This window comes from Grus americana, chromosome 32 (assembly GCF_028858705.1).
Source record: "Grus americana isolate bGruAme1 chromosome 32, bGruAme1.mat, whole genome shotgun sequence".
In the NCBI taxonomy this organism is placed as follows: Eukaryota; Metazoa; Chordata; class Aves; order Gruiformes; family Gruidae; genus Grus; species Grus americana.
Window position 1 is genome coordinate 694,078 of NC_072883.1, and position 22,747 is coordinate 716,824.

A 22,747-nucleotide genomic window follows, 5' to 3' on the forward strand; every position below is an offset into this window, starting at 1 on the left:
GCCACCGTCGGCATCCGGCGTCGTCGCACCTCCCTCTGCTCCGAAAACACTCCAAAAAAGCTCAAACTTCAAAAAAAAAAAAAAAAAGACAATATTTTATTTATTTTATTAACTTTGGGTCAGCTTGGGTTGGTTTAGGGTGTTTTGGGTTTTTTTTAATACTTGGGAAATGCTTTTTTTTTTTTTTTTTTAAAAAAACCCCTGGGGAAACCCAAAGCGACGGCGAAAACCCAAAATTTTAAAAAAAAAACAAAACCAAAACCCAAACCCAGCCTGAATCCAGTCGAAGCTCAGCGCCCCCGAAGAAAATTGAGGAGAAAAGAAAGGATTTTGATTAAATCTGCTGGAAAGGGCTCCTGGGGTCGTTTCCCCCCCCCCCCGTCCGAGCACGTTGCACCCCACAAACACGGGGCGGGGGTTGGATATTTGCCCCACCGCACACGGCAGCTCCGACCCCGCGGCGCCGGTAAATTTGCCGTCCCGGTTACGTCCGTACGACCCAATCGAAACGTCGAGGTTGGTGGTGGGGGGGGGTGGTTGGAAAAAAACGCCGCCGGTGCCGGTTAGAAACCGTGGGGCGGGCAGGTCCAGAGGGGCAGGGGGGGGTCGTCAGCGTGGGTCCGCTCGTGGCGCTTGTGATGCGAGCTACGGCTGAAGCTCTTGCCGCAGTAGGCGCAGACGTACGGTTTCTCGCCGGTGTGGACGCGCCGGTGCTGGGTGAGGGTGGATTTGTCGGTGAAGCTCTTGCCGCAGTCGGAGCAGGCGTACGGTTTCTCGCCGGTGTGGATGCGGCGATGGCGGGTGAGGTTGGAGCTGACGCTGAAGCGTTTGCCGCAGTGCGGGCAGGCGTACGGTTTCTCGCCGGTGTGGACGCGCATGTGTTTCACCAAATCCGAGCTCTGGCCGAAGCTTTGCCAACACTCAGCGCAAGTGTTGGGCACCTCGATGGTTGACGGTTTCTTCCCAGTTTTGGCATCCTTGGGTTTGGCCGGCGACAACGGCGGCGACGGCTCGGCGCCGCCGCGACGGTCGCATCGCCCGCGGCCTTTGGCGGGGGGGTTACGGAGATGCCGTTTGCGGTGGGAGCTGCGGCTGAAGCTCTTGCCGCAGTCGGCGCAACGGTACGGTTTCTCGCCGGTGTGGACGCGTTGGTGCTGGGTGAGGGTGGATTTGTCGGCGAAGCTTTTGCCGCACGCCGGGCAACGGTACGGTTTCTCGCCGGTGTGGATTCGTCGATGGCGGACGAAGTTGGAGCTGACGCGGAAACTCTTGCCGCAGTAACCGCAGGCGTAAGGCGCTTCGCCGGTGTGGATGCGCCGGTGGGTGATGAGCGTCGAGCTCTGCCGGAAGCTTTTGCCGCAATCGCCGCAGACGAAGGGTTTGGCGCCGGTGTGGATGCGTTGGTGGTTCACCAGGTCCGAGCCGTGGAGGAAACTCTTCCCGCACTCCGAACATAAATTCGGGCGATCGCCCTTGGCCGGGGGAAGGAAACGAGTCGCCGCCGCCGCCGCTTCCTCTTCCTCTTCCCCTTCCTCTTCCTCTTCGTGCTCGGGGGGGCCGCGCTTCGGCTTCTCCGCCTTGCGCTTGTTCTTCTTGGGGGGCTTCTTCTTCCTCTCCGGGCTCTTGCCCACAGCACCCCGGGGTTTTCGGGGGGACATGACGGGGGTCACCCCAAAAATGGAGGGGGGGGTGTGTTTGGGGGGTTGGGGGAGGGGGGAATCAGCTGCGAGCGGTTGGCTGGATTGGGGGGGGGGGGGTTGGGGGGGATGGAGCCTCGCCGGTGAGATGGATGGGGGGGGGGGCACCCCACAGGATCGGGGGGGGGCAGTGGGGGGGGGGTCCCAGCCCCACGCAGCACCGGGGGGGGGGGGGGTCGGGGCTGCCCCACTCCGCGATCCCGGAGGGGGCAGCGGCGGGGGGGGGGGGGGTCGGCAGTGGAGGGGGGAGGGGGGGGTCGGGCAGTGGGGGGGGAGGGGGGGGTCGCTGCCCGCGCGGCTCCGCCCGGCTCCGGCCGACAATGGAGGCGGCGGTGCCTGACCCAGGAAGCTCAAACCCCGACATCCTCCCCCCCCCCCCCCGCGACAGCCGACAGCCCCCCCCGACAGCCGCCCCTGAACGCGACACCCCCCCCCCCCCCATACCCCCCCCCACCCCCACCCGTGGGCAGCCGCTTTCGGGGTCCCCCACCCCCCCCCAAGGGCAGGGCGCACCCCCGGAGCGGGAGGGGGGTGGAACATGGGGGGGTCCCCCCCCCCCGCCTTCATCCCACCCCAAATCCCGCGTGGGGTCGGTGGCCCCCCCCCAATCTACAAACGTGGGGCTCAGCCCCCACTCGGGGGGGGGGGGCAGGAGGACCCTGGGGGTGCACGCTGCTCTCTGACACCCCCCACCCCCCCCAAAAAAAATTCCTCATTGAGGGGAATTTCCCCCCGAAACGACGAGCCGGGGGGGGGGGGAGGGGGGGTTCCATCCAGATTTGTTCCCACGGCGCCGCCAAACCCACCGGGAGGGCCGGGATTGGGGGGGGGGGGGGCCAGGACCCCCCCCAGCTCGAGTGGCGCCACGGCCGGGGGTGAAGACACCCCCCCCAAAAAAAAAATCCAGGGGAGAACCCCCCCCCCCAGGGACGAAGGAAGGTTGAAAACGCTAATTAAGAGCTTCCTAACGAGGCAAGAGAGGGTCCCCTGGGCGCAGCGTCCCAAGGGCCGTCACCGGGGCGGCATCGGCATCACCGGGGCGGCGCTGACATCACCGGGGTGGCACCGACATCACGGGCGGCGCCGATGTCACAGGTGGCGCTGACGTCAACGGTGGCGCCGACATCGTGGGCGGCGCTGACATCATGGGCGGCGCTGACATCACCGGCGGCACTGACGTCAATGGTGGCGCCGACATCACGGGCTGCGCTGACATGACTGGCAGCACTGACGTCACCGGGGTGGCGCCGATGTCACGGGTGGCGCCGACATCACCGGGGTGGCACCGACGTCACAGGCGACGCTGACATCACCGGCGGCACTGACGTCACGGGCGGCGCTGACATGACTGGCAGCACTGATGTCACCGGGGTGGCGCCGACGTCACGGGTGGCGCCGACATCACCGGCGGTGCTGACGTCACCAGGGTGGTGCTGACATCACAGGCGGCGCTGACATCACCGGGGTGGCGCCAACATCACCAGGGTGGCGCCGACATCACCAGGGTGGCGCCGACATCACAGCCGGCGCCGACGTCAACGGTGACGCCAACATCACGGGTGGCGCCGACATCACCAGGGTGGTGCCGACATCACCGGCAGCGCCAACATCACCGGCGTCCTCAGAAGGGCCGGGGGGCGAACGCCAGGAGGGGCCCGTCGCCGCGGTGAATCTTCTCGTGGCGCTTGTGATGCGAGCTGTGGCTGAAGCCCTTGCCGCAGACGCCGCAGACGTACGGTTTCTCGCCGGTGTGGGTACGCCGGTGCTGGGTGAGGGTGGATTTGTCGGTGAAGCTCTTGCCGCAGTCGGCGCAGGCGTACGGTTTCTCGCCGGTGTGGATGCGGCGATGGCGGAAGAGGTTGGAGCTGACGCTGAAGCGTTTGCCGCAGTGACCGCACTGGAACGGTTTCTCGCCGGTGTGGATACGCATGTGTTTCACCAAATCGGCGTTCTGACCGAAACTTTGCCAACACTCGCCGCAAGTGTTGAGCGTCGGCGTTTTACGTCTCGTCTTAGCCGGACCGGCGCCGACGATTCCGTCCCGAGGTTGGGAACCGCACCGCGACGGTCGTTTGTTTGCCGGGAGGTGCCGGAGATGTTTCTTACGGTGCGAGCTCCGACTGAAGCTCTTGCCGCAGTCGCCGCAACGGTACGGTTTCTCGCCGGTGTGGACGCGCCGGTGCTGGGTGAGGTTGGATTTGTCGCTGAAGCTTTTGCCGCAATCGGAGCAGGCGAAAGGTTTCTCGCCGGTGTGGATGCGACGATGGCGGCTGAGGCTGGAGCTGACGCCGAAGCTTTTGCCGCAGTCGGGGCAGCGGTGGGGTCGGGCGGCCGCGTGGCTGCGGCGATGGCTGGCGAGGCCGGAGCTCTGGGCGAAACTTTGCCCGCACTCCACGCAGATGTTGGGGTTTTCTTCCGAACGCGTCCCCGGTTGCGCCACGAAATCTTTGCGTTTCCGGATACCCGGGGAAACGCCGGGGGGGGGTTGAGGGGGGGTCACCGGCGGCGGAATCGCGGCGGCTTCGACTCGTTTGGCTTTACGGGGGGACATGGCCGGGGCTGGGGGGGGGGGTGGGGGGGTGTCACCCCTGGGGACGCATCCTGCTGAGCCCCCCACCCCCACCCCGCCGCTGCCAGGGAAGGGTGAGACCCCCCCGCACCGGTTCCTGTGTTGGGGGGGGGGGCGGTGAGAGACCCCCCCGGTACCGGCAGCAAAAGGGGGGGGGGTGGGGGTGAGTGAGGGACCCCCCCCTGTTCCCGGCAGCACCAAGGTGGGGACCCCCAATCCGGGGGGGGGGGGGGGGGGGGTTTCGCTGAGCCCCCCCCCCGTTCCTGCAAGGGGGGGTGGGGATGTAGTGGGGGGGGGGGTGCGTGGAAGGTGAGGACCCCCCCCACTCCCCGGTTCCTCTCCCGTTCCACGCCGCGGCCCCGCGGACAATGGAGGCGGCAGCGGCGGCGCTGACCCAGGAAGCCCAACCCCCCACCCCCCCCACCCCCACCCCCCGCATCCCGCCCACCCCCCACGTCCACGCGTGACCCCGCGGGCACGAGCACAAACACCCACCCCCCCACCCCCCGCTTCCCGCCCCATGGGGGGTCACGAGTGGGGAGCGCATCGTTCCCACCGATGACATCATCAGCCGCCGTGACATCACGAGGCCCACGAATTGGGGGGGGGGGAGGGGTGTTTATTAAAAGCCGGGGGGGGGGGGGCCCCGAGCCAAGGGCAGGAGGGAAATTTGGCAAAATCTGGGGGTGGCGTCGTGTCGTGTCCCCCCCCCCCCCCAAAAAAAAATAAATACGCGGCCGTGCCCCCTAAAAAGGGGGCGGGGTCTGTTCGGGCAGCCAATCAGCATCCATCTTACCCACGCGCGCGCTGCCCCACAGATTGGGGACCCCCAGGGTGGTGGGGGGGGGGGGTGTCAGCCCTGTGCCCCACAGGAGCCGTGGGTCAGTCCGTGGGAACCCCCCCCCCCGCTACGTGGGGGGCTGGAGTGGGTCGGTCCGTGGGGGTCGTGCCCCCCCCCCCACACACACATGGGGGTCTGGAGTGGGTCGATCGATGGGCCCCCCCCCCCACGCGGGGGTCAGGAGTGGGTCAGTCCGTGGGTCAGTCCGTGGGGGGTGTCGTCGTCGTCACCCCCCCCCCCCCCGATGTGGGGGGCTGGAGTGGGTCGGTCCGTGGGGGGGGGGGGTCCCACTGTGGGTCACACCATGGTCCCGCCGTGGGTCACTTTGTGACCCTCCCGTGGGTCCCGCCGTGGGTCAGCCCCGGTCCCCCCGTGTGTCCTGCCGTGGGGCTGACCGAGCTCTTCCACAGCTCTCGCCGTGGGTCAGTCCGGGCGGTTCCACGGGTCCCGCTATGGGTCCGCGCCCCACTCGGGGGTCAGTCCGCACCCCACTCGGGGGTCAGTCCGCGCCCCACTCGGGGGTCAGTCCGCGCCCCACTCGGTCCCGCCGTGGGTCGGGCCGCGCTCTTCCTATAGGTCCCGCCAAGGGGTCGGTCCCCGTCCTACGCGTGGGTCAGCCCGCGCCGCGCGTCGGTCCGCGTACCACGCCGTGGGTCGGCCCCGCGGAGCAGCGGGCGGCCGTGGGGCGGGTCACTGTGGGGCGGGCGGCGGCGCCGTGGGGCGCAGCTCGGCAGAGAGCGCTTCGAAGGCCTCCAGCATGGCGGCGCGGACGCGCTCGGTGAGCGCCGGGACGTCGGCGGGGCCCAGCCCCCGGGTGGGCAGCGGGGGCAGCACCTGGATCACGCACTGCCCTGGGGGCGGGGGGGGGGGGGGGGAGGGTCGGGGGGCGCCCCACGGCTGCCCCACGGCTGCCCCACGGCTGCCCCGGACTCTCCTCCGTGTAGCCCCCGTTAGCACCCCCAAACCTCCCCTCCCATGTACCCTGCCTGCCCCCCAGCCCCATGTGCAGCCCCCCACGTTCCCTCCATGGACACCCCCCAACTCCCCACGTGCCCCCCCAGGTACCCCCTGGACTCCCCCCAGCCCCAAATGGCCCCTCAGAGCCCCCCCCCCTCCCCGATTCCCCCCAGGCTCCCTCTATGGACACCCCCTGTGTGCCCCCCCAGACCCCCACGTGCCCCCCCAGACCCCCTAGACTCCCCCCAGACCCCCACATGCCCCCCAAATTCCCCCCAGCCCCCTCCATGGACACCCCCCAAGTCCCCCACATGCCCGCCAGACCCCCGTGTGCCCCCCAAATTCCCCTCAGCCCCCCTCCATGGACAACCCCAATTCCCCCCCGTGCCCCCCAGACCCCCCCGTGTGCCCCCCCAGACCCTCACCGGCTGTGAACCTCCGCTCCCGCTTGCTGTAGAAGTGCTGGTAGGAGGAGATGACGATGGGGACGACGGGGACCTGGGGGGCAGGCGGGGAGGGGGGGATTAGGGCTGCCCCACGGCCGCCCCACGGCCACCCCACGGCCGCTTACCCCCGTACCTGGGCCTGGACGGCGAGGTGGAAGGCGCCGCGCTTGAAGGGCAGCATGGAGCCGCTGTGGTTGCGCGTCCCCTCAGGGAAAACCCACACCCGGACCTGAGTGGGGAGGGAAGGAAGAAATAGATGTGGGGCTGCCCCACGGCGAAGCCAGGATTGCCCTATGGTGGTGCGGGGTGAACCGGGGCTGCCCCACGGCGAGCCGTGCCTGCCCCGCATCGCTATGGGGCGAGACGCCGCTGTTCCCCAGGCTCCCCACGGCCCCCCCCACGGCCCCCCCCACGGCCCCCCCCACGGCCCCACTCACGTCCTGGCTGAGCATGGTGTGGGCGGCCTCGGCCATGACGCTGATGGCGTCGTGCGTCCGCTTGCGATCGATGAAGATGATGCCGCCGAGCCAGCAGGCCACCCCCACGGCGCCCATGTAGAGCAGCTCCCGCTTGGCGATGGGCACGCAGCGATCCGGCAGCACCTCCATCATCCCTGGGGGCTGGCGTTAGCCGTGGGGCAGGCTGTGGGGCTGGGGGGGGGGCAGCTGTGGGGCTGGGGGGGGCGGCTGTGGGGCTGGGGGGGGGCGGCTGTGGGGCTGGGGGGGGGGGGGCGGCTGGGGGTTGCGTCTCCGCCACCCCTTGGGGGATCATGGGGTTGGGGTGGGGGTGTCGTTAGCGCCGTGGGGCAGCGCCGTGGGGCAGCGCCGTGGGGCGGACGTACCCAGCAGATCGAGGGAGCTCTGGTGGTTGCTGACCACGACGTAGGGTTGGCGGGGAGGGAAGTGCTGAGCGCCCCGAACCACCATCCGGATCCCGTAGAGATGTTTCACGTGTTGCATCAACCCCCGGATGATCCTGGATACACACAGGGGGTGACAACGCCGCCCCACATCATTTCCCCCGCCCCACATCATCTCCCCCGCCCCACATCATCTCCCTACTTCATGTTCTCGACGTCGCGGCCGCGCAGGGCGCAGAGCGGGATGGCCACCAGCGCCAGGAGCAGGATCCAGCCGTTGTAGAAACCCATCTTGCAGAAGAAGCGGAAGGAGCCGCTGCGCTCGTACAGCACCGGCAGCAGCAGCAGCGCCAGCGCCAGCGCCGCCGTCCCCACCGTCACCTCCATGGCGCCTGCGGGACAACGGCGTCAGGGCACCGGAAACTTGGGACACACACACCCCCCCCGCCACAGGGACCCCACCCCCCAAATGTCCTGAGACCCCCAGGATCCCCCCAGGACCCCCAACCTCCCCCGGGACCCCCCAGAGCCTGTTGGGATCCCCCAGAGCCAGCCAGGACCCCCCCGGACTCCCAGACCCTACTGGGACCCCTCAACTCCCCAGGACCCCCCCAATCCCCCTGGGGATGCCTAAATCTTGCTGGGACCCCCCCAAACGCCCCTGGGACCCCCAAACCCCTCCAGGACCCCCCAATTCCCTGGGACCCCCAAACCCCTCCAGGACCCCCCAAATTCCCTGGGACCCCCAGACACCCCCCCCATAACCCTGGGACCCCCCAACTCCTCAGGACCCCCAGACCCCTCTGGGCTCCATCCGCCCCCCCCCCCCAGCCCCCAACGCCCCCCCATTTACACACCCCCCCCCCCCCCTTTTTAGCCCCAATTCCCCGCCGGGTCCCCCCGGGGCCCTTTGAAACACCGGGACCGGCTCCCTCCCACGCCGAGCCGGGCGGGGCAGCCCCGTGAAGCCCCGTAGGCGGTGGCGGGGCCGGGCGGGGCCAGGCGTGGGGCGCGGGCGGGGTGCGAAGCCGTTCGGTCCCCCCCTACCACCCGGGACTAGGCCGCGCCCCGGCCCGTGGGCCCAGAACCCCCCCCGGGGACCCCCGGGACCCCCCCCCAGGGACCCTCCACGCCGCTCCGGGCACCCCCCAGGCCCGGTTACGGCCCCCCCCGGGGGGTGTGGGTGTCCCCCCCCCCCCCGCTCTCCGCTCCCCGGTACCGGGCGGGGCCGGGCGGGGCGGCGGCTGCGGCGGCGGCGCGGGCCCTTCCCGGCGGCGGCGGCGGCGGCAGCGGAAGCGACGTCGCTGACGAGCGGCTGAGATAACCAATGAACGCCGGCGGTGCGGGTAACGAGTCCCGCCCCCCGCCCTGCGTGGTTTCCGTGGTAACCAGACATGGCGGCGGATTGTCTGGGGGGGGGGGAGAGAGAAAGCGCGTTGCCAAGGTAACGCTGCTGTCATCTTGCTCCGCCCCTCGAGGGAATGGCGGGAGCCGGCCCGCGCGTTGATTGGGCGGTGCGGAGGACCGTTAGGGCGGCGCAGCCAATCGGCGCCGGTTATAGCGCCCCCTGCAGGCGCCGCCGTGCAAGAGTAAGTCGGCGGCCTCGAGCTGGACCAATAGAAAGCGGCCGTCCCGCCCCGTGGCCTGGAGGAGGGGCCGGAGGATTTGATTGCTGATGGCACCGACCAATAGCGACGCGCCAAACGAGCCCCGCCCTCCTGGTGGGGCGGGGCTCCGCTCTTCGCCGCCAATAGAAGGGACGGAAAGCCGGCAGGCGGTGACTGGCGGGGCGGGGCGGCCAATGAGACGCGGTGGGGCGGGGCGGGCGGGGTCTCACGGAAGGGCGGAAGATGGCGGCGGGAGCGGGGGCGCCGGACGGGGGCCCCGAGGGGCCAAACCGCGGCGGCGGCGGCGCCTTCGCCTGCAACCTCTGCCTGGAGCCTGCGCGGGACGCCGTGATTGGCCGCTGCGGGCACCTGTACTGGTGAGGGGGCGGGGCCGGCGGGGAGGGGGCGGGGCCAGGGGTATGGGGGCGGGGCCAGGGGTATGGGGGCGGGGCCAGGGGTATGGGGGCTGTGGGGTGAGCTGTGGGGTGAGCTATAGGGTGAGCTATAGGGGCTATAGGAGCTATGGGGTGAGCTGTAGGGGCTATAGGGAGCTATAGGAGGCTATAGAGTGAGCTATGGGGGCTGTAGGGTGAGCTATAGGGGCTATAGAGTGAGCTATAGGGTGAGCTATAGGGGCTATAGGAGCTATGGGGTGAGCTATAGGGGCTATAGGGGCTATAGGGTGACCTATAGGATGAGCTGTAGGGGCTATAGGAGCTATAGGGTGAGCTATGGGGGCTATAGGAGCTATAGGGTGAGCTATAGGAGCTACAGGGGCTATAGGGTGAGCTATAGGGTGAGCTATAGGGGCTATAGGGGGCTATAGGGGGCTATAGGGGGCACTATAGGGGTCTATAGGGGCTATAGGGGGCACTATAGGGGTCTATAGGGTGCGGGTGCTGACGCCGTGTCCCCCCCCCCCCTTGCAGCTGGCCCTGCCTGCACCAGGTGAGCGATGGGGGATGGGGAGGGGGGGGGAGGGGGGACACGCGTGGGGGAGGGGGGTGTCGTGTCGTGTCGTGTCCCCCCCCCCCCGTGGGGCGCCGTGGGGCAGCGCTGTGGGTCCCGCAGTGGCTCCTGACGCGGCCGCGCTGCGTCGTCTGTGGGGCCGGGATGAGCCGGGACGACGTCGTGCCCCTCTACGGGAGGGACAGCGCCCACAGGGACCCCCGGTGAGGGGGGGGCACGGGGGGGCACCCACGGGGGGAGGGGGGACACGGGGGGGACCCACGGGGGGGACCCACGGGGGGGACCCACGGGGGGAGGGGGGGGACCCACGGTGGGGGGGACACGGGACATGGGGGGACATGGGACGGGGCCCACGGGTGGGGGGACACGGGGGGGGGACCCACGGGGGGGGGGAACGGACCCACGGGGGGGGGACACCCACGGGGGGAGGGGGAGGGACACGGGGGGGGGAACATGGGGGGGGACCCACAGGAAGGGGGACCCCCCGTAAAGGGGGGGGGGTGGGCACGGGGGGGGGGGGCAACCCACGGGAGGGGGGTATGGGGGGGGACCCACTGTGGGGGGGACACGGGACGGGGGGGTCCCACGGGGGGACACGACCCACAGGGGGGCAGGAGTATGGGGGGGGAACCCCGGGGGGGGGGGGGGGGGCTGGGGGGTTTGGGGATCCCTGGGGGGGTGCGGGGGGATTCGGGGTGGGGGGGGCAGCGCTTTTGGGGTGCAGAGGGCCCGTGTCCCCCCCCCTCACCCCCCCTCATCCAGGCTGGAGACCCCCCCCCGACCGCGGGGGCAGCGCCCGGAGCCCGAGAGCCAGGGGGTGAGTGACCCCCCCCCCCCACCCCCCCCCCAGGCTGACACAGACCCCCCCAAATCCCCCCCCACCCCCCATGTACCCCCATTTCCCCCCCCCCTCCAGGTGCCCCCCCCCGGCCCCGGGTTCCACGTGGCCTTCGGCTTCGGAGCGTTTCCCTTCGGCTTCTTCAGCGCCACCCCCCAGCCCCCCCCCCGCCGGCACAGGTACATCCCGGGGACCCCCCCAAACCCCCCCCAAACCCCCTGGGGACCCCCCCAGACCCCAGGGTGCCCCCCCCCCCCCAAATATCCCAAGGGACACCCCCCCCCCCCGGGACCTTTCCCATCCCGCTCTTGGGGTGCTGGGGGGGGGGATTCAGGGTCCCCCCCCTCCCAATGAGGGTGTCCCCCCACTGACCGGGGTTTTTGGGGTGCCCCCCCCCCCCCCCCACAGGGGATGCTGGGGACCCCCCCCCGGGCTCGCTGGACTCCGTCTTCCTCTTCATCGCTGCCGCCTTCTTCCTCTGGCTGCTCAGCGTCTGACCCCGGGGGGGGCTGAGTGGGGTGGGGGGGCTCCGGGACCCCCCCCCCCCCAAACCCCCCCTCGAGCCCTGGGCCCCCCCAAACTGCGATTAAAGCTTCTCCCTCCCCCCCCCCCCGAGTCTGTTTTGGGGCAGTTTGGGGGTTTCAGGAGCCTGGAACGAAGCACAAGGGGGGGTAGGGTGTGTCCCCCGACCCCCCCCCAGATAAGGACTCATTTTCAGGAGATTTTTATTTTTTTTTCCCATTTTTCAATTAATTCGGGTAGAAAATGGCCCCGGGGGGGGGGGTGTGGCCGGAGCGAGGGCTCTGCCCCTTTAAGGCAGAATAGGGGGCGGGGCAAGTGCTCACAGGGGGCGTGGCCTCGCCGCCGGGGGGCGTGGCCTGAATGGGGCGTGGCCTCGCCGCCGGGGGGGCGTGGCCTCGCCACCCAAGTGGGAAGCTCCGCCCCCTGCGAACTGACCCAGGGGGCGTGGCTTGTTCCCCTAGTGGGCGTGGCTTGCCCCTAGTGGGCGTGGCTTGCTCCCCTTGCGGGCCAGTTCCCAAGCGCTGGGGGGGCGGAGCTTTGCCTCGAAGGGGGCGTGGCCTGACGCCGAGGGGCGGGGCTAACCACCCCCCCCCAGGTAAAGGGCCCGGGGGCGGCGGGGGGGGGCGGGGGGGGGTGGGGGCCCGGCTGCGGTTTGCGGGGGGGTGGGGAGGGGGGCGGCGGCGGACGTGGATGACGCGCGTGTCCATCACCTCGCAGTCCACCTGCATCATGGCCTCCAGGCCCCCCCCGCGCCCCGACAGGCTCTCTGGGGAGGGGGTGGGGGGAGAAAAAGGGGGGGGGGGGGGGTGTCAGCTTGGGGAGGGGAACCCCTGGGGACCCCCCTCAGGGTGATGAGAACCCCCCCAGTGATAGGAGACCCCCCTCAAGGTGATGGGAACCCCCCCCCCAGGGCAATAGGAAACCCCCCCAGATCAGTATGAGGTCCCCCCAGGGATGGGGACCCCCCCCATCCACCAGCACAGGGAACCCCCAAAAACCAGGGACCCCCCCCAGAACGATAAAGGATCCCTTTGGGGTGACGAGACACCCCCCCCCCCCCCCCCCCCGTTGGACAGGGGATCCCCTGGGGGACCTCAGGCCCCCCCCAAACATACAGAGACCCCCCCCCCGTTGGGGTGGGAGAACACATAACGGGGACCCCCTGGGACATGGGGACCCCCCCTAGGACACGGGGACCCCCCCCTCGGGCACACGGGGACCCCCCCCTCACCGTTGAGGGCGGCCGCCGGCATCACCAGGGACATCTTCGGCCGTGAGGTCTTGTTGTGGCTGATGGCCGGGAGCAGGAGGTGATCCTGGGGGGGGGACACACACACACAGAGTATTGGGGACCCCCCCCCCACCCCCCAAACCCCCCGGACCCCCCCCCAGACCCCCCCCTACCCGGCGGAAGGAGACGACGTAGAAGGTGTCGTCGCGACGGTCGATGGCGGCGAGGAAATGGGGTTCAGCGCGGTCGGGGCGGTAGAGCTGGAGCTGCCCCGGGGGGGCCCTGGGGGGACACGGGGTGGGGTGGGGGGGGGGGTGTCAGGGGGGGTACAGGGGGGGTTTGGGGGTACAGGGGGGGATCGGGGGTCTCTCACCTCTCGGGGTGTGGGGGGGGAACCGGGACGAGGCGGGAGGAGGTCGGCGCCTTCCAGGGGGGCGAAGCCTGAAACTGCCCCGGGGGGGTCATGGGGGGAGGGGACACACACACAGGGACCCCCCAAGTTCCCCCCTGGCCCCCCCTCCCAGGGACCCCCCAACACCAAGGACCCCCCCTCAGCACACCAGGGTTCCCCAAACCCCCCCTGAGATTCTGGAGCCCCCCCCCAGGGACTGCCCACATCCCCAGGGACCCCCCAAACCCCCCCCCGGTACCCCCCCAATGGCCTCTTGGGGGACCCCCCCCCCTTACCTGGCTGCGGGCGGGCCGGGGGGGGGACCCCGGTTTCCGTCTGTCGATCTGGTGGCGCCGGACCCACCCGCTGAGCTCATCCGCCAGCCTGAAGGGGGGGGGGACGGGGGGACACGGGGACAAAGGGGGGGGTCACAGGGATGAGGGGGGGGTCACGGAGATTGGGGGGGGTCATGGGGACCCCTGCCCCAGGGCATGCTGGGAAATCCCCCACAATCCCAGCTCCCCCCCCCCCGTGTCCCCCCCCCATGTCCCCCCCCCCGTACCGCAGGGACTCGGTGCGGTTGAAGCGCCGACAGTCGGACGCCCGGAACAGCCCGTCCAGCTCCCGCAGCGTCACCGCGCCCAGCGAGGAGTTCCTGGGGGGGGGCCGGGGGGGTCACCGGGGGGCACTGGGGGGCACTGGGGGGCACTGGGAGGGGATTTGGGGGGTGCCCGTACCTGAAGGGGGTCCTGCCGGGGGGAGCGGGGGTTTCCCGGCGCGGCCCCGGGGAGGGTCCCCACGTCCGGGGGGGGTCGGTAACGGGGGGCCCCCCCTCGGTCACCCCCAGGAGGTGACGGCGGCCGCGCGGGGGGGGCTGGCGCGGGGGTTCGGCGGGGGGGGGCTGCTGCGAGAGGCTGCGGGAAATGGGGGGGGGGTGGGGCGGTGAGGGAGGGGGGGTGGGGTGTGATGGCGGGGGGCACACACACACCCCACCCCCCCCCCCCCGACACCCACCTGAGGGGGCCGAGGTTGAAGGCGAGGAAGAGGAGGAGGGCGGCGAGGCAGGCCAGCTTGCGGGGGCCCGGGGCGGGGCGCAGCTCCGAGCTCTGGGGGGGACGGGGGGGGGTCAGGTGCCCCCCAACAATGGTTTGTTCCCCCCTTCTCCCCCCCCCCCCAAAGCCCTCTGTAGTGGTACAGCCCGACACCCCCCCCGCCGCCGTCATGGTACATCCCACGCACCCTGGTGTACACCCCCCCCCCCCCCCGCGATGGTACAGCCTGTCGCCATGGTGATGGGAGTCCCGCCCCCCCCCCCCCATGGACTGTACCATTACGGGCGGGGGGGGGGGGTGGACAGGCTGTACCACTATGGGATGGGGGGGGCACAGACTGTACCATTACAGGAGGGGGGGGCACAGACTGTACCATTACGGTTTGGGGGGGTCACAGACTGTGCCATTACAGAACAAGGGGGAGCACAGACCGTACCATTACAGGACAGGGGGGGGCACAAACTGTACCATTACGGGTTGGGGGGGCACAGACCGTACCATTACAGGACGGGGGGGGCACAGACTGTGCCATTACGGGTTGGGGGGGCACAGACCGTACCATTACAGGACAGGGGGGGCACAGACTGTGCCATTACAGGAGGGGGGGGCACAGACTGTGCCATTACAGAACAAGGGGGGGCACAGACTGTGCCATTACAGAACAAGGGGGGGCACAGACCATACCATTACGGGTTGGGGGGGGGCACAGACTGTACCATTATAAGACGGGGGGGGCACAGACTGCGCCATTATGGGCTGGGGGGGGGCACAGACTGTACCATTACAGGACGGGGGGGGCACAGACTGTACCATTACGGTTTGGGGGGGCACAGACTGTGCCATTACGGTTTGGGGGGGTCACAGACTGTGCCATTACAGAACAAGGGGGAGCACAGACTGTACCATTACAGGACAGAAGGGGACGAGCCGTACCACGGGGGTCACAGCCCACCCCAGAGCTGAGCAAGACCCCCCCCCCCCCCCCCCAAGCCACCACCACCACCCCCCCCGCCGCCGCCACGTCCGCAGGCCCCACCTGGCCCAGGAGAGCGTCGAGGCGGCGGCGCAGGAGCCCGTTCTCGCGGCGCAGGCGGTCGTTGTCGGCCAGGGCCTGGCGCAGCCGCTCCTCCAGCCCCTGCACGTATTCCTTGCGCCGGCGCCGCGACTGGCACGCCGACTCCCGGTTCTTGATCATCCGCTGCTGCCGCTTCAGCACCTTCGCCTGCACCCGTGGGGTCACCGGCGGGGGGGGATCGGCAAGGGGATGGGACGGGGATCCCAGGGGTCCCGGGGGGAAGGGGGACGCCTGGGGGGCACCCAATGGGGGGGAGGGGGACACCCTGGGGTGGAGGACACCCCGGGAGGGACGAGGGACGCCTAGGAGCAGGGGGGGGGCTCTCGAGGGATTGGGGTGACGCGGGGGGTACTCACATCGACCTCCTGGGGGCCGGGAGGGGCAGGAGCGGGGGCCGGGACGATGGTCTTGGCTTCGGGTTTGGGGGGGCCGGGAGAGGTGCGGGGGGGCCCCTGGCCGGGGGGGGGCAGGCACAGGAGTCGCGGCAGCAGCAGCTCGGCCGGTGACAGCAGCACCGCGGGGGCCGGCACTGCGGAACCCCAAAGCCCCCCGTTCACCCAGGGTCCCCCAAAACACGTCCTCATCACCCCATCCTCCCCCTCCTCATCACCCCCAACCCCCACCCCGCTTTCCCTTTCCCCAGACCCCCCCAAACCCCCAACCCCAGCACCCCACAGACCCCCCAAACCCCCTCCCCATGCTCCCCACTCCCCCCCCCAGCCCCTCCAACCCCCCACCCCCCTGGCCCCAGGACCCCCCGGTTCCCCCCCCGCGGTGCCCCCAGCACCCCCAGCCCTACCGGTGATGGCTGCGGGCAGGGGGGAGGCAGCTCCAGGCAGCGGCTGCAGCAGGATGGTTTGGGGGGGGCTTGGGGCAGCCTGCCCAGGCCCAGTGGCCCCCCCGGGGGGCTTGGGCTGGATGGGGGGGGTCCGGCGGTTGGGGGGGGGCCCCTCTGCCTTCACAGCCCTCGGCGCCTTTCCTGCTGCGGCACAGGGCGGGGGGGGGTCAGGGGAGCGGCGGGACTCCCCCACCCCAATTCTGGCCGTCCTCAGCTTACCGGTGTCCGGGGGGGCGCAGGGCAGCGGGGGGATCGGTTCCGTCTTCACCCCCGGCTCGGGGGGGCTGGGGGCCTGCGGGGACAGAGCTGAGAGGGGGGAGGCGAAGCGGGGATGGGGGGGGGCGGGGGGAGGCAGGCAGGGAGGGAGCCAGCGGAGGGTGGGACGTACCCAGGCCGGGGGCTCAGAGGCGGAGGAGAAGCTGGAGGAGTCGGAGCAGTGGGATGAGGTGGGGGAACCCGGCTCCGACTTCACCTGCAGATCTGGGGGGGGGGGGGGGGGGGAGACACATCCTGTAACCCCCCCAAATCCCCCCCAGCAACCCCATATCTCCCCCCAGCCCCCCCATTTCCCCCCCAAGAACCCCCCCAGCTCCCCGTATCTCCCCCCCAGCCCCCCCATTTCCCCCCCAGCCCCTCCATTTCCCCTCCCACCCCCCCAAGAACCCCCCCAGCCCCCCCATTTCCACCCCAGCCCCCCATATCTCCCCCCCAGCCCCTCCATTTCCCCCCTGAGCCCCCCATTTCCCCTCCCACCCCCCAAGAACCCCCCCAGCCCCCCATATCTCTCCCCCAGCCCCCCCATATCTCCCCCCCAGCCCCCTGTATCTCTCCCCCAGCCCCCCCATTCACCCCCAGCCCTTCATTTCCCCTCCCACCCCCCAAGAACCCACCCAGCCCCCCATATCTCCCCCCCAGCCCCTCCATTCCCCCCCCCAGCCCCTCCATTTCCCCTCCCGCCCCCCCAAGAACCCCCCCAGCCCCCATTTCCCCCCCCCAGGCCCCACCCCCTGCCCCCCCCCCCCCCAACCTCACCGGGGAAGAGGCTGGGGGGCTCCTGGTCCCACGGGGGATCGGGGGGGCTGGCGGCATCGCCCCCCTCGAAGGCACAGTCGAACTGGGGGGGGGAGGGGAGGGATGAGGATCCAGGGGGTGGGGCCAGAAAGACCCCCCCCTCACGTGGAGGGGGCGGGGCTGAGGCACCCCGGAAGGGGCAGGGCTTACCATGGGGTCGGGGTCCAGGGAGGGGAAGAGGTGGGCGGGTTCCAGCCTGTCGTCAAGGCAACCGTAGAGAGCGGCATCTGGGGAGGGGCGGGGCGTTACCCGGAAAGCCCCGCCCCCAAGCGGTTTAGCCCCGCCCTCAGCACAGCTCGCCACGCCCCCTTTAAGCTCCGCCCAACACTGAAAGCCACGTGATCGGCGGCGGGCCACGCCCCCTTCCCCCTAAGCCCCGCCCCTTCCCTTCATCGCCCGGTCTGTCCCGCCAAGCGGCCCCGCCCCCTTCGCCAGGCCCCGTTCCTCCCGGCTGCCGGTGGAATCGTTCCCCCAACCCCGCCGAGGCCTCGCCCGGTCCGGGCCTACCTACCCCAGTCCTCGGCCCCCAGCAGGTTGTCGGCCCGGAACCGCCCCGCGTCGCTCAGCACCAGCAGCTCCGGCGCCAGCGCCGCCATCTTCCGCCCGCCGCGTCTCGCCCCGCCCCGAGTACGCCCGCCAATCAGCGTCGCCGCCGCTGACCAATGGCAACGCGGTTCGCCCCGCAGGCTCCACCCCTCCCGCGCAGGCGCGTTGCAGGCGGGGAGGAAAGCGCATGCGCACCGCGCTCCTCCGCTCGCCCCCCTACCGGCGGCGTTTAAAGGGGCAGCGCCGCTACCGGACGCCTGGGTCCCTCCCCCCCACCCCCCCCCGGACGCCTCTGTCCGTCCTCCGGTCCCGGTAGGACCCGTTCCGCCCGCGGGGGAGGGAGGGGGAAGGTGGCAGTTTCCATGACAACGCGGCCCGGGTGGGCCGTGGCCTAGCTGGGGGGCGTGACCGGATGTGACGTAAGGAAGCGGGGGAGGGGCCTGTGCCGCGGTTGGGTGGGGCGGGGCGGGGGCGTGGTCCCGGGCCCAGCTGATCAGGCCCCGCCCCCTCCCTCTCATAGGCCGCCACCGGAGCGAGACGATTGGCCGAGGCAGAAATGGAAGGAGGAGATTCAGCCAATGAGGAGGCAGTGCTGCGGGAAGCAGCCAATGGGGCCGCTGCAGAGGAGCCGGCGAATGGGCAGCAAGCGCCCGGAGGTTCATCCAATGAGGAGGGAGGGAGCGCAGCACCGGCCAATGAAGAGCTTGGGGGAGCCTGCGCAGCGGGGAAGTCGGCCAATGGGATCACACCGCTGCAAGGCTCAGCCAATGAGGGAAGTGGGAGCCCCGTCTCGGCCAATGAGCAGCTAGACAGGCGTCAAGCTGCCGGGGACTCAGCCAATGAGGACAGCAGAGGCCTGCGGGGCCCGGCCGATAACGGCAGCGGGCACCAAGACCCGACCAATGAGATTGCGGGATGCCAGGGCCCGGCCAATGAGGCTGCCCGTCTTCAGGTCGCAGCCAATGAGAAGCCGCGTGACCCGACCTCCGCCGCCAATGAGGTCCCGCCCAACGAGGCCGCGACGCCCAATAAGGATACAGTACCCCGAGCCCCAACCAACGAGAGACGCGACCGTCCCGTCGCTCTCCCGGCCCCGTCCAATGGGACGGCGGATCCTTGGGATTGGGCGCGCGAGGAGGCGTGGCTTCGGGCGCCGGAGGGCGGGGCCCAGGAGGAGGAGGGGGGAGGGGATGAGGAGGAGGAGGAGGAGGAGGGGGAGGGGGAGGAAGAGGAGGGGGGGGACCCCTGGGCGGGGGCGGGGGGCTGGTGGCTGAGCCCCGACGGCGCTTTCGCCAAACGGGTGCTGCGGGGCGGGCGGGGGTTGGGACGGCCGGGTCCCGGTTCCCGTTGTCGCGTCCGGTTGGACCCCCCCGGGGCGGGGGAAACGTTACCGGCGGGGGCCGGGGGAGGACGATGGCGGACGCTGCGGTTGGGAAACGGCGAAGGGCGTTGGGCCGCGGCGTTGGACGCGTGCCTGGAGACCATGGCGGAAGGAGAACGCGCCCAGTTGAAACCGGCGGGGGCGAACGTCGCGGTCGGGGTACGGTTAGGACCGTTCTCCCCGGCTCCCCGGTTTTGGGAAGAACCGCCGGCGGAAAGATGGCGGGAAGTCGCGGCTGGGCGCGATCGCGCGGCGGCGTTGGCGGCGACTGGGGAAACGGCGACGGCGGCCGGGGTTTACGTCAAAGCTTTACGGACGGCGGTGGCGGCGGGGGGGATCCCGCCGTTACCCCCGGCTTTGGCGCAAACCAAAGCGGAGCTGCACGCCGGGCTGGCCCTGTGCCAGCTGCGGTTAGGTTTACCCGCCGCCGCCGCCGCTAACGCCGGCAAAGCTTTAATTCTCCGACCCGGTTATTTAGAAGCTCGTTTTCGACGAGCGTTGGCGGCGGCGGCCATGAGCGATTTGGACGCGGCCGTTGCCGATCTGACGTTGGTTTTACGGGAGGAACCGGGACACGCCGGGGCGAGGAGGGAACTGCGGAGGGTGAGGGGGGCCGCTCGCGAGAGGGACGCCCGGTTGGCGCGGCGGCTCGGCCGGCTTTTCGCCTGATAGGTGGGGGGGGGGGGGGAGAGTGTCGTCCGTCCGTCTGTCCCCCAGCCCCTCCCAGCTTCGTAATAAAAAAGGCTTGTTAACGAGCGAGCGCTTCGTTAAGGGACGGGGATGGCGGGGATGAAACGGGGGGGGGGGGGGGCGTTACCATGGCAACGCTCCTTTTGGGGGTGGGGGGCTGGGATGTGCTCCCCCCCCCCCACCCAATTAGTGGCCCCGGTTGCCATGGAGACACACACCCCCCCCGCCTCGTCAGGGTAACGAGCTGCCCCTCCCCCCTATCAATATAGAGATTTATTGAACCAGCAGCAGCAAAAGGCGGGGCGAGGGGGGCGGGGCCTGGCGGCGGGGGCGGGGCTTGGCATGCAGATGAGGCGGGGCCCCGCCGCAAAGCATCCTGGGAGGCCCGCCCACCGGGAGCCCTGGGGGCGGGGCCAGAAGCGCGGTTGGGGGCGGGGGGCGGGCGTTGCCATGACGATGCTGCGCCCGTTGCCGGGGCGTCGTTAGGAGATCCCGAGCGTCGCCGCGGTAACGCCTGGGATGCCCGGCGCCGTTGCCGTGACGACGCTGAGGGGCCCTGATCCCCGAAGCGTCACTAAGATCCCCGGCGTCGCCGTGGCGACGCCGAAAGCCGTCGCTAGGAGATCTCCGGGGCGGAGGGGGGGGGTGTGGGGGGGAAGGGGGTGACGACCCCACCCCCAGTCGGTCGCCGCGGCGTCGCTACGGCTCCCAGTCGTTGTCGTGGTGCTGGGCGGCGATGATGATGACAACGGTGAGGATGGTGCAGAGCACGATGGCGGCGATGCCCACGGCCAGGCTGATGAAGGAGAAGTTCCGCGCCTCCCGCGAGGCGATCTCGGCCGAAACGATGTCCCCTCGCGCCACCGCCGTGCGCACCTGGGGACACGGGGACGCAGCCGGGGGACGGGGGACGGACACACATGGACACACGGACACGTCGGGACCACCGCCCCGGTGCTCCCCAAAGCCCCGCCCTCCCGTGGCCCCGCCCCCTCAAAGCCCCGCCCCCTCAAAGCCCCGCCCCCTTGAAGCCCCGCCCCTGTGTCCCTGCCCATCAAAGCCCAGCCCCATGTGGCCCCGCCCTCCCGTGGCCCCGCCCCCTCAAAGCCCCACCCCCTCAAAGCTCCACCCCCTCGAAACCCCGCCCCCGTGTCCCTGCCCGTCAAAGTCCCGCCCTCCCGTGGCCCCGCCCCCTCAAAGCCCCACCCCCTCAAAGCCCCGCCCCCTCGAAACCCCGCCCCCTGTGTCCCTGCCCATCAAAGCCCAGCCCCTCGTGGCCACGCCCCCTCAAAGCTCCACCCCTCGAAGCCCCGCCCCCTGTGCCCTTGCCCATCAAAGCCCCGCCCCTGTGGCCCCGCCCCTCAAAGCCCCGCCCCCCCAAAGCCCCTCCCACCTGCACGGCCTTGACGATGGCGACGACGCCGGTGGGCCAGAAGCAGCAGAGGGTGGTGAGGACGGCGATGGGCAGGTAGTCGTGGGGTGCCCGGCGCCCCTCCAGCCCCCCCGGGACCCCCCCTGGGACACCCATGGGAGCCCCCACGGCCCCCCCCAGGGTGCCCCCCACCGGCACCCCCACGGGGCCGGGCAGGGGACCGGGGCCGGGGGGGGCCCCCCCGAATGCCTGCGGAGGAGGGGAGAGGAGAGGGGCTTCAGGGGCGGGGCTACGGCAGGCCACGCCCCTACCTGACCACACCCCTCTGCTAGGCCACTCCCCTTCCCCACAGAAGCCACGCCCCTTCCCCACAGAAGCCACGCCCCTTCCCCACAGAAGCCACGCCCCTTCCCCACAGACCCCCTTGCTGCCAGCTCTGCAAGCCCCGCCCCTTTACCAAGACGCCCCGCCCCTTTACCCAAGCCACGCCCCCTCCTCTTAGCCACGCCCCCTCCGTTGTCCAGGACCCCCCCAGGCCACGCCTCCCCTTTGCTCCAGCCCCGCCCCCTCCCGCAGGCCCCGCCCACTCACGGGCCCCACGGGGTAGACGGGGACGTAGGCGGTGCAGGGCTGGAGCTGGAGGGCGAAGGGGGGGGGCCCGTAGGGCAGGGGGGGTTGGGGGGGACCCCCGTAAGGCTGAGGGGTGGCAGGGGGGGGCCGAGGCAGGGTGGCAGCGTGCGGAGCGGAGTGCGGGCCCCCCCCGACCCCCTGAAGCCCCCGGGGCAGAGTTGCGGCCCCCGCCGCCCCCCCTATTCCTGCCCCCGGCCCCCCCCGTGGCAGAGTGGCCGCCCCAGCCGGGCCCCCCCGCGGTAACGTGGCCGCCCCAGCGCTCCCCAAACCCGGTCCCGGAGGCGCCGGTGGACCGTAGGGGGGGGGCGAGGCGTGGGGGGCCCCCTCCGGCGCTCCTGGGGGGAGAGGGGGAGGGGGTGTCAGGGCGGACCGGCCCCCACCCCCCCCCCCTCCGCCACCCAGACCCCCCCCCATCCCCTCCCGACACCCCCCCCCGCATGGGCCCCCCCCAAATCCTCCCCACCCCCCCCCCCAAGCCCCGTTTCTGGGTCACCCTCCCCCCCCCCCGGGGCTATTTATAGCGCGACACCGCGTGGGGTGGGGGTGGGGGGGGCTGCCCCGATCTCCTGGGCCCCCCCCCCGGGCATTTGCACACGCGTGTGCATCCCCCCCCCCCCCCACCCGAGACACGCACACGCGTGTGATGCTCGCACACGCAGCATCCCTCCCCCCCCCCCCCCCCCGCAACGCACGGCCTCCACGGACACGGGTGACCGGACCCCCCCCCCACCTCCCACGACCCCCCCGTCCCGTCCCGATCCCCCCCCCCGCTCCGCACCGGGTTTCTCGGCCGCCATGGCCGGACCGAACCGGGACCCCCAAAGCCCGGACCGGATCGGGACGAGGATCCGGATCGGAACCGGCTCCCGGGCTGGATCCCCCGGACCGGATCGGGGGCGCCCCCCCCCCTCTCTCTCTCCCCCCCCCCCCCCCTTTTCTTTTCCCGGCCCGCTGTAAAACCCGGGCTGGAACCGAACGGGTCGGACCGGGACCGGGTCCGCTGCAGAACCCGGCCTGGATCGGTACGGAACGGATCGGGACCGGCACCACCACCCGGACTGGATCCACCGGACCGGACCGGCCAAGCGCAAAAACCCGGGCTGGATCCGAACGGACCGGGACACCCCCCCCCCCAAAAAAAACCCCCAACCCCACCCGGGACTGG

The 22,747-nt window shown here is 71.1% G+C and overlaps 6 protein-coding genes across 9 annotated transcripts; 2 read left to right on the forward strand and 4 right to left on the reverse strand.

The window, feature by feature from the left end:
- Positions 1 to 128: 128 nt before the first annotated feature.
- LOC129198383 (zinc finger protein 345-like) lies at positions 129 to 4,361 on the reverse strand. Its single transcript, XM_054807656.1, has 2 exons — positions 3,365 to 4,361; positions 129 to 1,476 (listed from the first exon to the last, which is right to left on the reverse strand). The coding sequence occupies exons 1-2, from the start codon at positions 4,246 to 4,248 to the stop codon at positions 564 to 566; spliced, it is 1,797 nt and encodes a 598-aa protein (XP_054663631.1). The 5' UTR covers positions 4,249 to 4,361; the 3' UTR covers positions 129 to 563.
- A 523-nt stretch (positions 4,362 to 4,884) lies between these two features.
- On the reverse strand, positions 4,885 to 8,787 carry AGPAT1 (1-acylglycerol-3-phosphate O-acyltransferase 1). The gene is given in 8 exon segments (XM_054807570.1): positions 4,885 to 5,958; positions 6,490 to 6,562; positions 6,644 to 6,739; positions 6,948 to 7,123; positions 7,352 to 7,485; positions 7,572 to 7,761; positions 8,589 to 8,642; positions 8,645 to 8,787. Coding segments are annotated over 8 exon segments (1,005 nt in total). The 5' UTR covers positions 8,766 to 8,787; the 3' UTR covers positions 4,885 to 5,797.
- A 401-nt stretch (positions 8,788 to 9,188) lies between these two features.
- Positions 9,189 to 11,377, forward strand: RNF5 (ring finger protein 5). Of its 2 annotated transcripts, none has more exons than XM_054807644.1 (6): positions 9,189 to 9,353; positions 9,906 to 9,924; positions 10,048 to 10,148; positions 10,708 to 10,765; positions 10,866 to 10,962; positions 11,192 to 11,377. In XM_054807644.1, the coding sequence occupies exons 1-6, from the start codon at positions 9,220 to 9,222 to the stop codon at positions 11,278 to 11,280; spliced, it is 498 nt and encodes a 165-aa protein (XP_054663619.1). In that variant the 5' UTR covers positions 9,189 to 9,219; the 3' UTR covers positions 11,281 to 11,377. The 2 variants fall into 2 exon arrangements, with proteins under 2 accessions (XP_054663619.1, XP_054663620.1); XM_054807645.1 differs by having other exon boundaries at positions 9,190 to 9,353; positions 10,708 to 10,762; positions 10,862 to 10,942; positions 11,173 to 11,377.
- A 139-nt stretch (positions 11,378 to 11,516) lies between these two features.
- Positions 11,517 to 17,610, reverse strand: ATF6B (activating transcription factor 6 beta). 3 transcript variants are annotated; one of them, XM_054807473.1, is made up of 16 exons: positions 17,475 to 17,610; positions 17,114 to 17,190; positions 16,925 to 17,006; positions 16,281 to 16,372; positions 16,112 to 16,184; positions 15,854 to 16,033; positions 15,411 to 15,583; positions 15,016 to 15,201; positions 13,942 to 14,033; positions 13,665 to 13,841; positions 13,490 to 13,582; positions 13,224 to 13,311; positions 12,910 to 12,983; positions 12,710 to 12,818; positions 12,537 to 12,621; positions 11,517 to 12,071 (listed from the first exon to the last, which is right to left on the reverse strand). In XM_054807473.1, the coding sequence occupies exons 1-16, from the start codon at positions 17,557 to 17,559 to the stop codon at positions 11,533 to 11,535; spliced, it is 2,205 nt and encodes a 734-aa protein (XP_054663448.1). In that variant the 5' UTR covers positions 17,560 to 17,610; the 3' UTR covers positions 11,517 to 11,532. The 3 variants fall into 3 exon arrangements, with proteins under 3 accessions (XP_054663448.1, XP_054663447.1, XP_054663449.1); XM_054807472.1 differs by having other exon boundaries at positions 15,854 to 16,036; XM_054807474.1 differs by lacking the exon at positions 13,665 to 13,841 and having other exon boundaries at positions 15,854 to 16,036.
- FKBPL (FKBP prolyl isomerase like) lies at positions 17,573 to 19,638 on the forward strand. The gene is made up of 2 exons (XM_054807519.1): positions 17,573 to 17,821; positions 18,030 to 19,638. Exon 2 carries the CDS (start codon positions 18,066 to 18,068, stop codon positions 19,557 to 19,559), a length of 1,494 nt encoding a protein of 497 aa, XP_054663494.1. The 5' UTR covers positions 17,573 to 17,821; positions 18,030 to 18,065; the 3' UTR covers positions 19,560 to 19,638.
- A 173-nt stretch (positions 19,639 to 19,811) lies between these two features.
- Positions 19,812 to 22,542, reverse strand: PRRT1 (proline rich transmembrane protein 1). Its single transcript, XM_054807602.1, has 4 exons — positions 22,361 to 22,542; positions 21,544 to 21,917; positions 20,974 to 21,201; positions 19,812 to 20,456 (listed from the first exon to the last, which is right to left on the reverse strand). Exons 1-4 carry the CDS (start codon positions 22,377 to 22,379, stop codon positions 20,280 to 20,282), a joined length of 798 nt encoding a protein of 265 aa, XP_054663577.1. The 5' UTR covers positions 22,380 to 22,542; the 3' UTR covers positions 19,812 to 20,279.
- Positions 22,543 to 22,747: the final 205 nt, after the last annotated feature.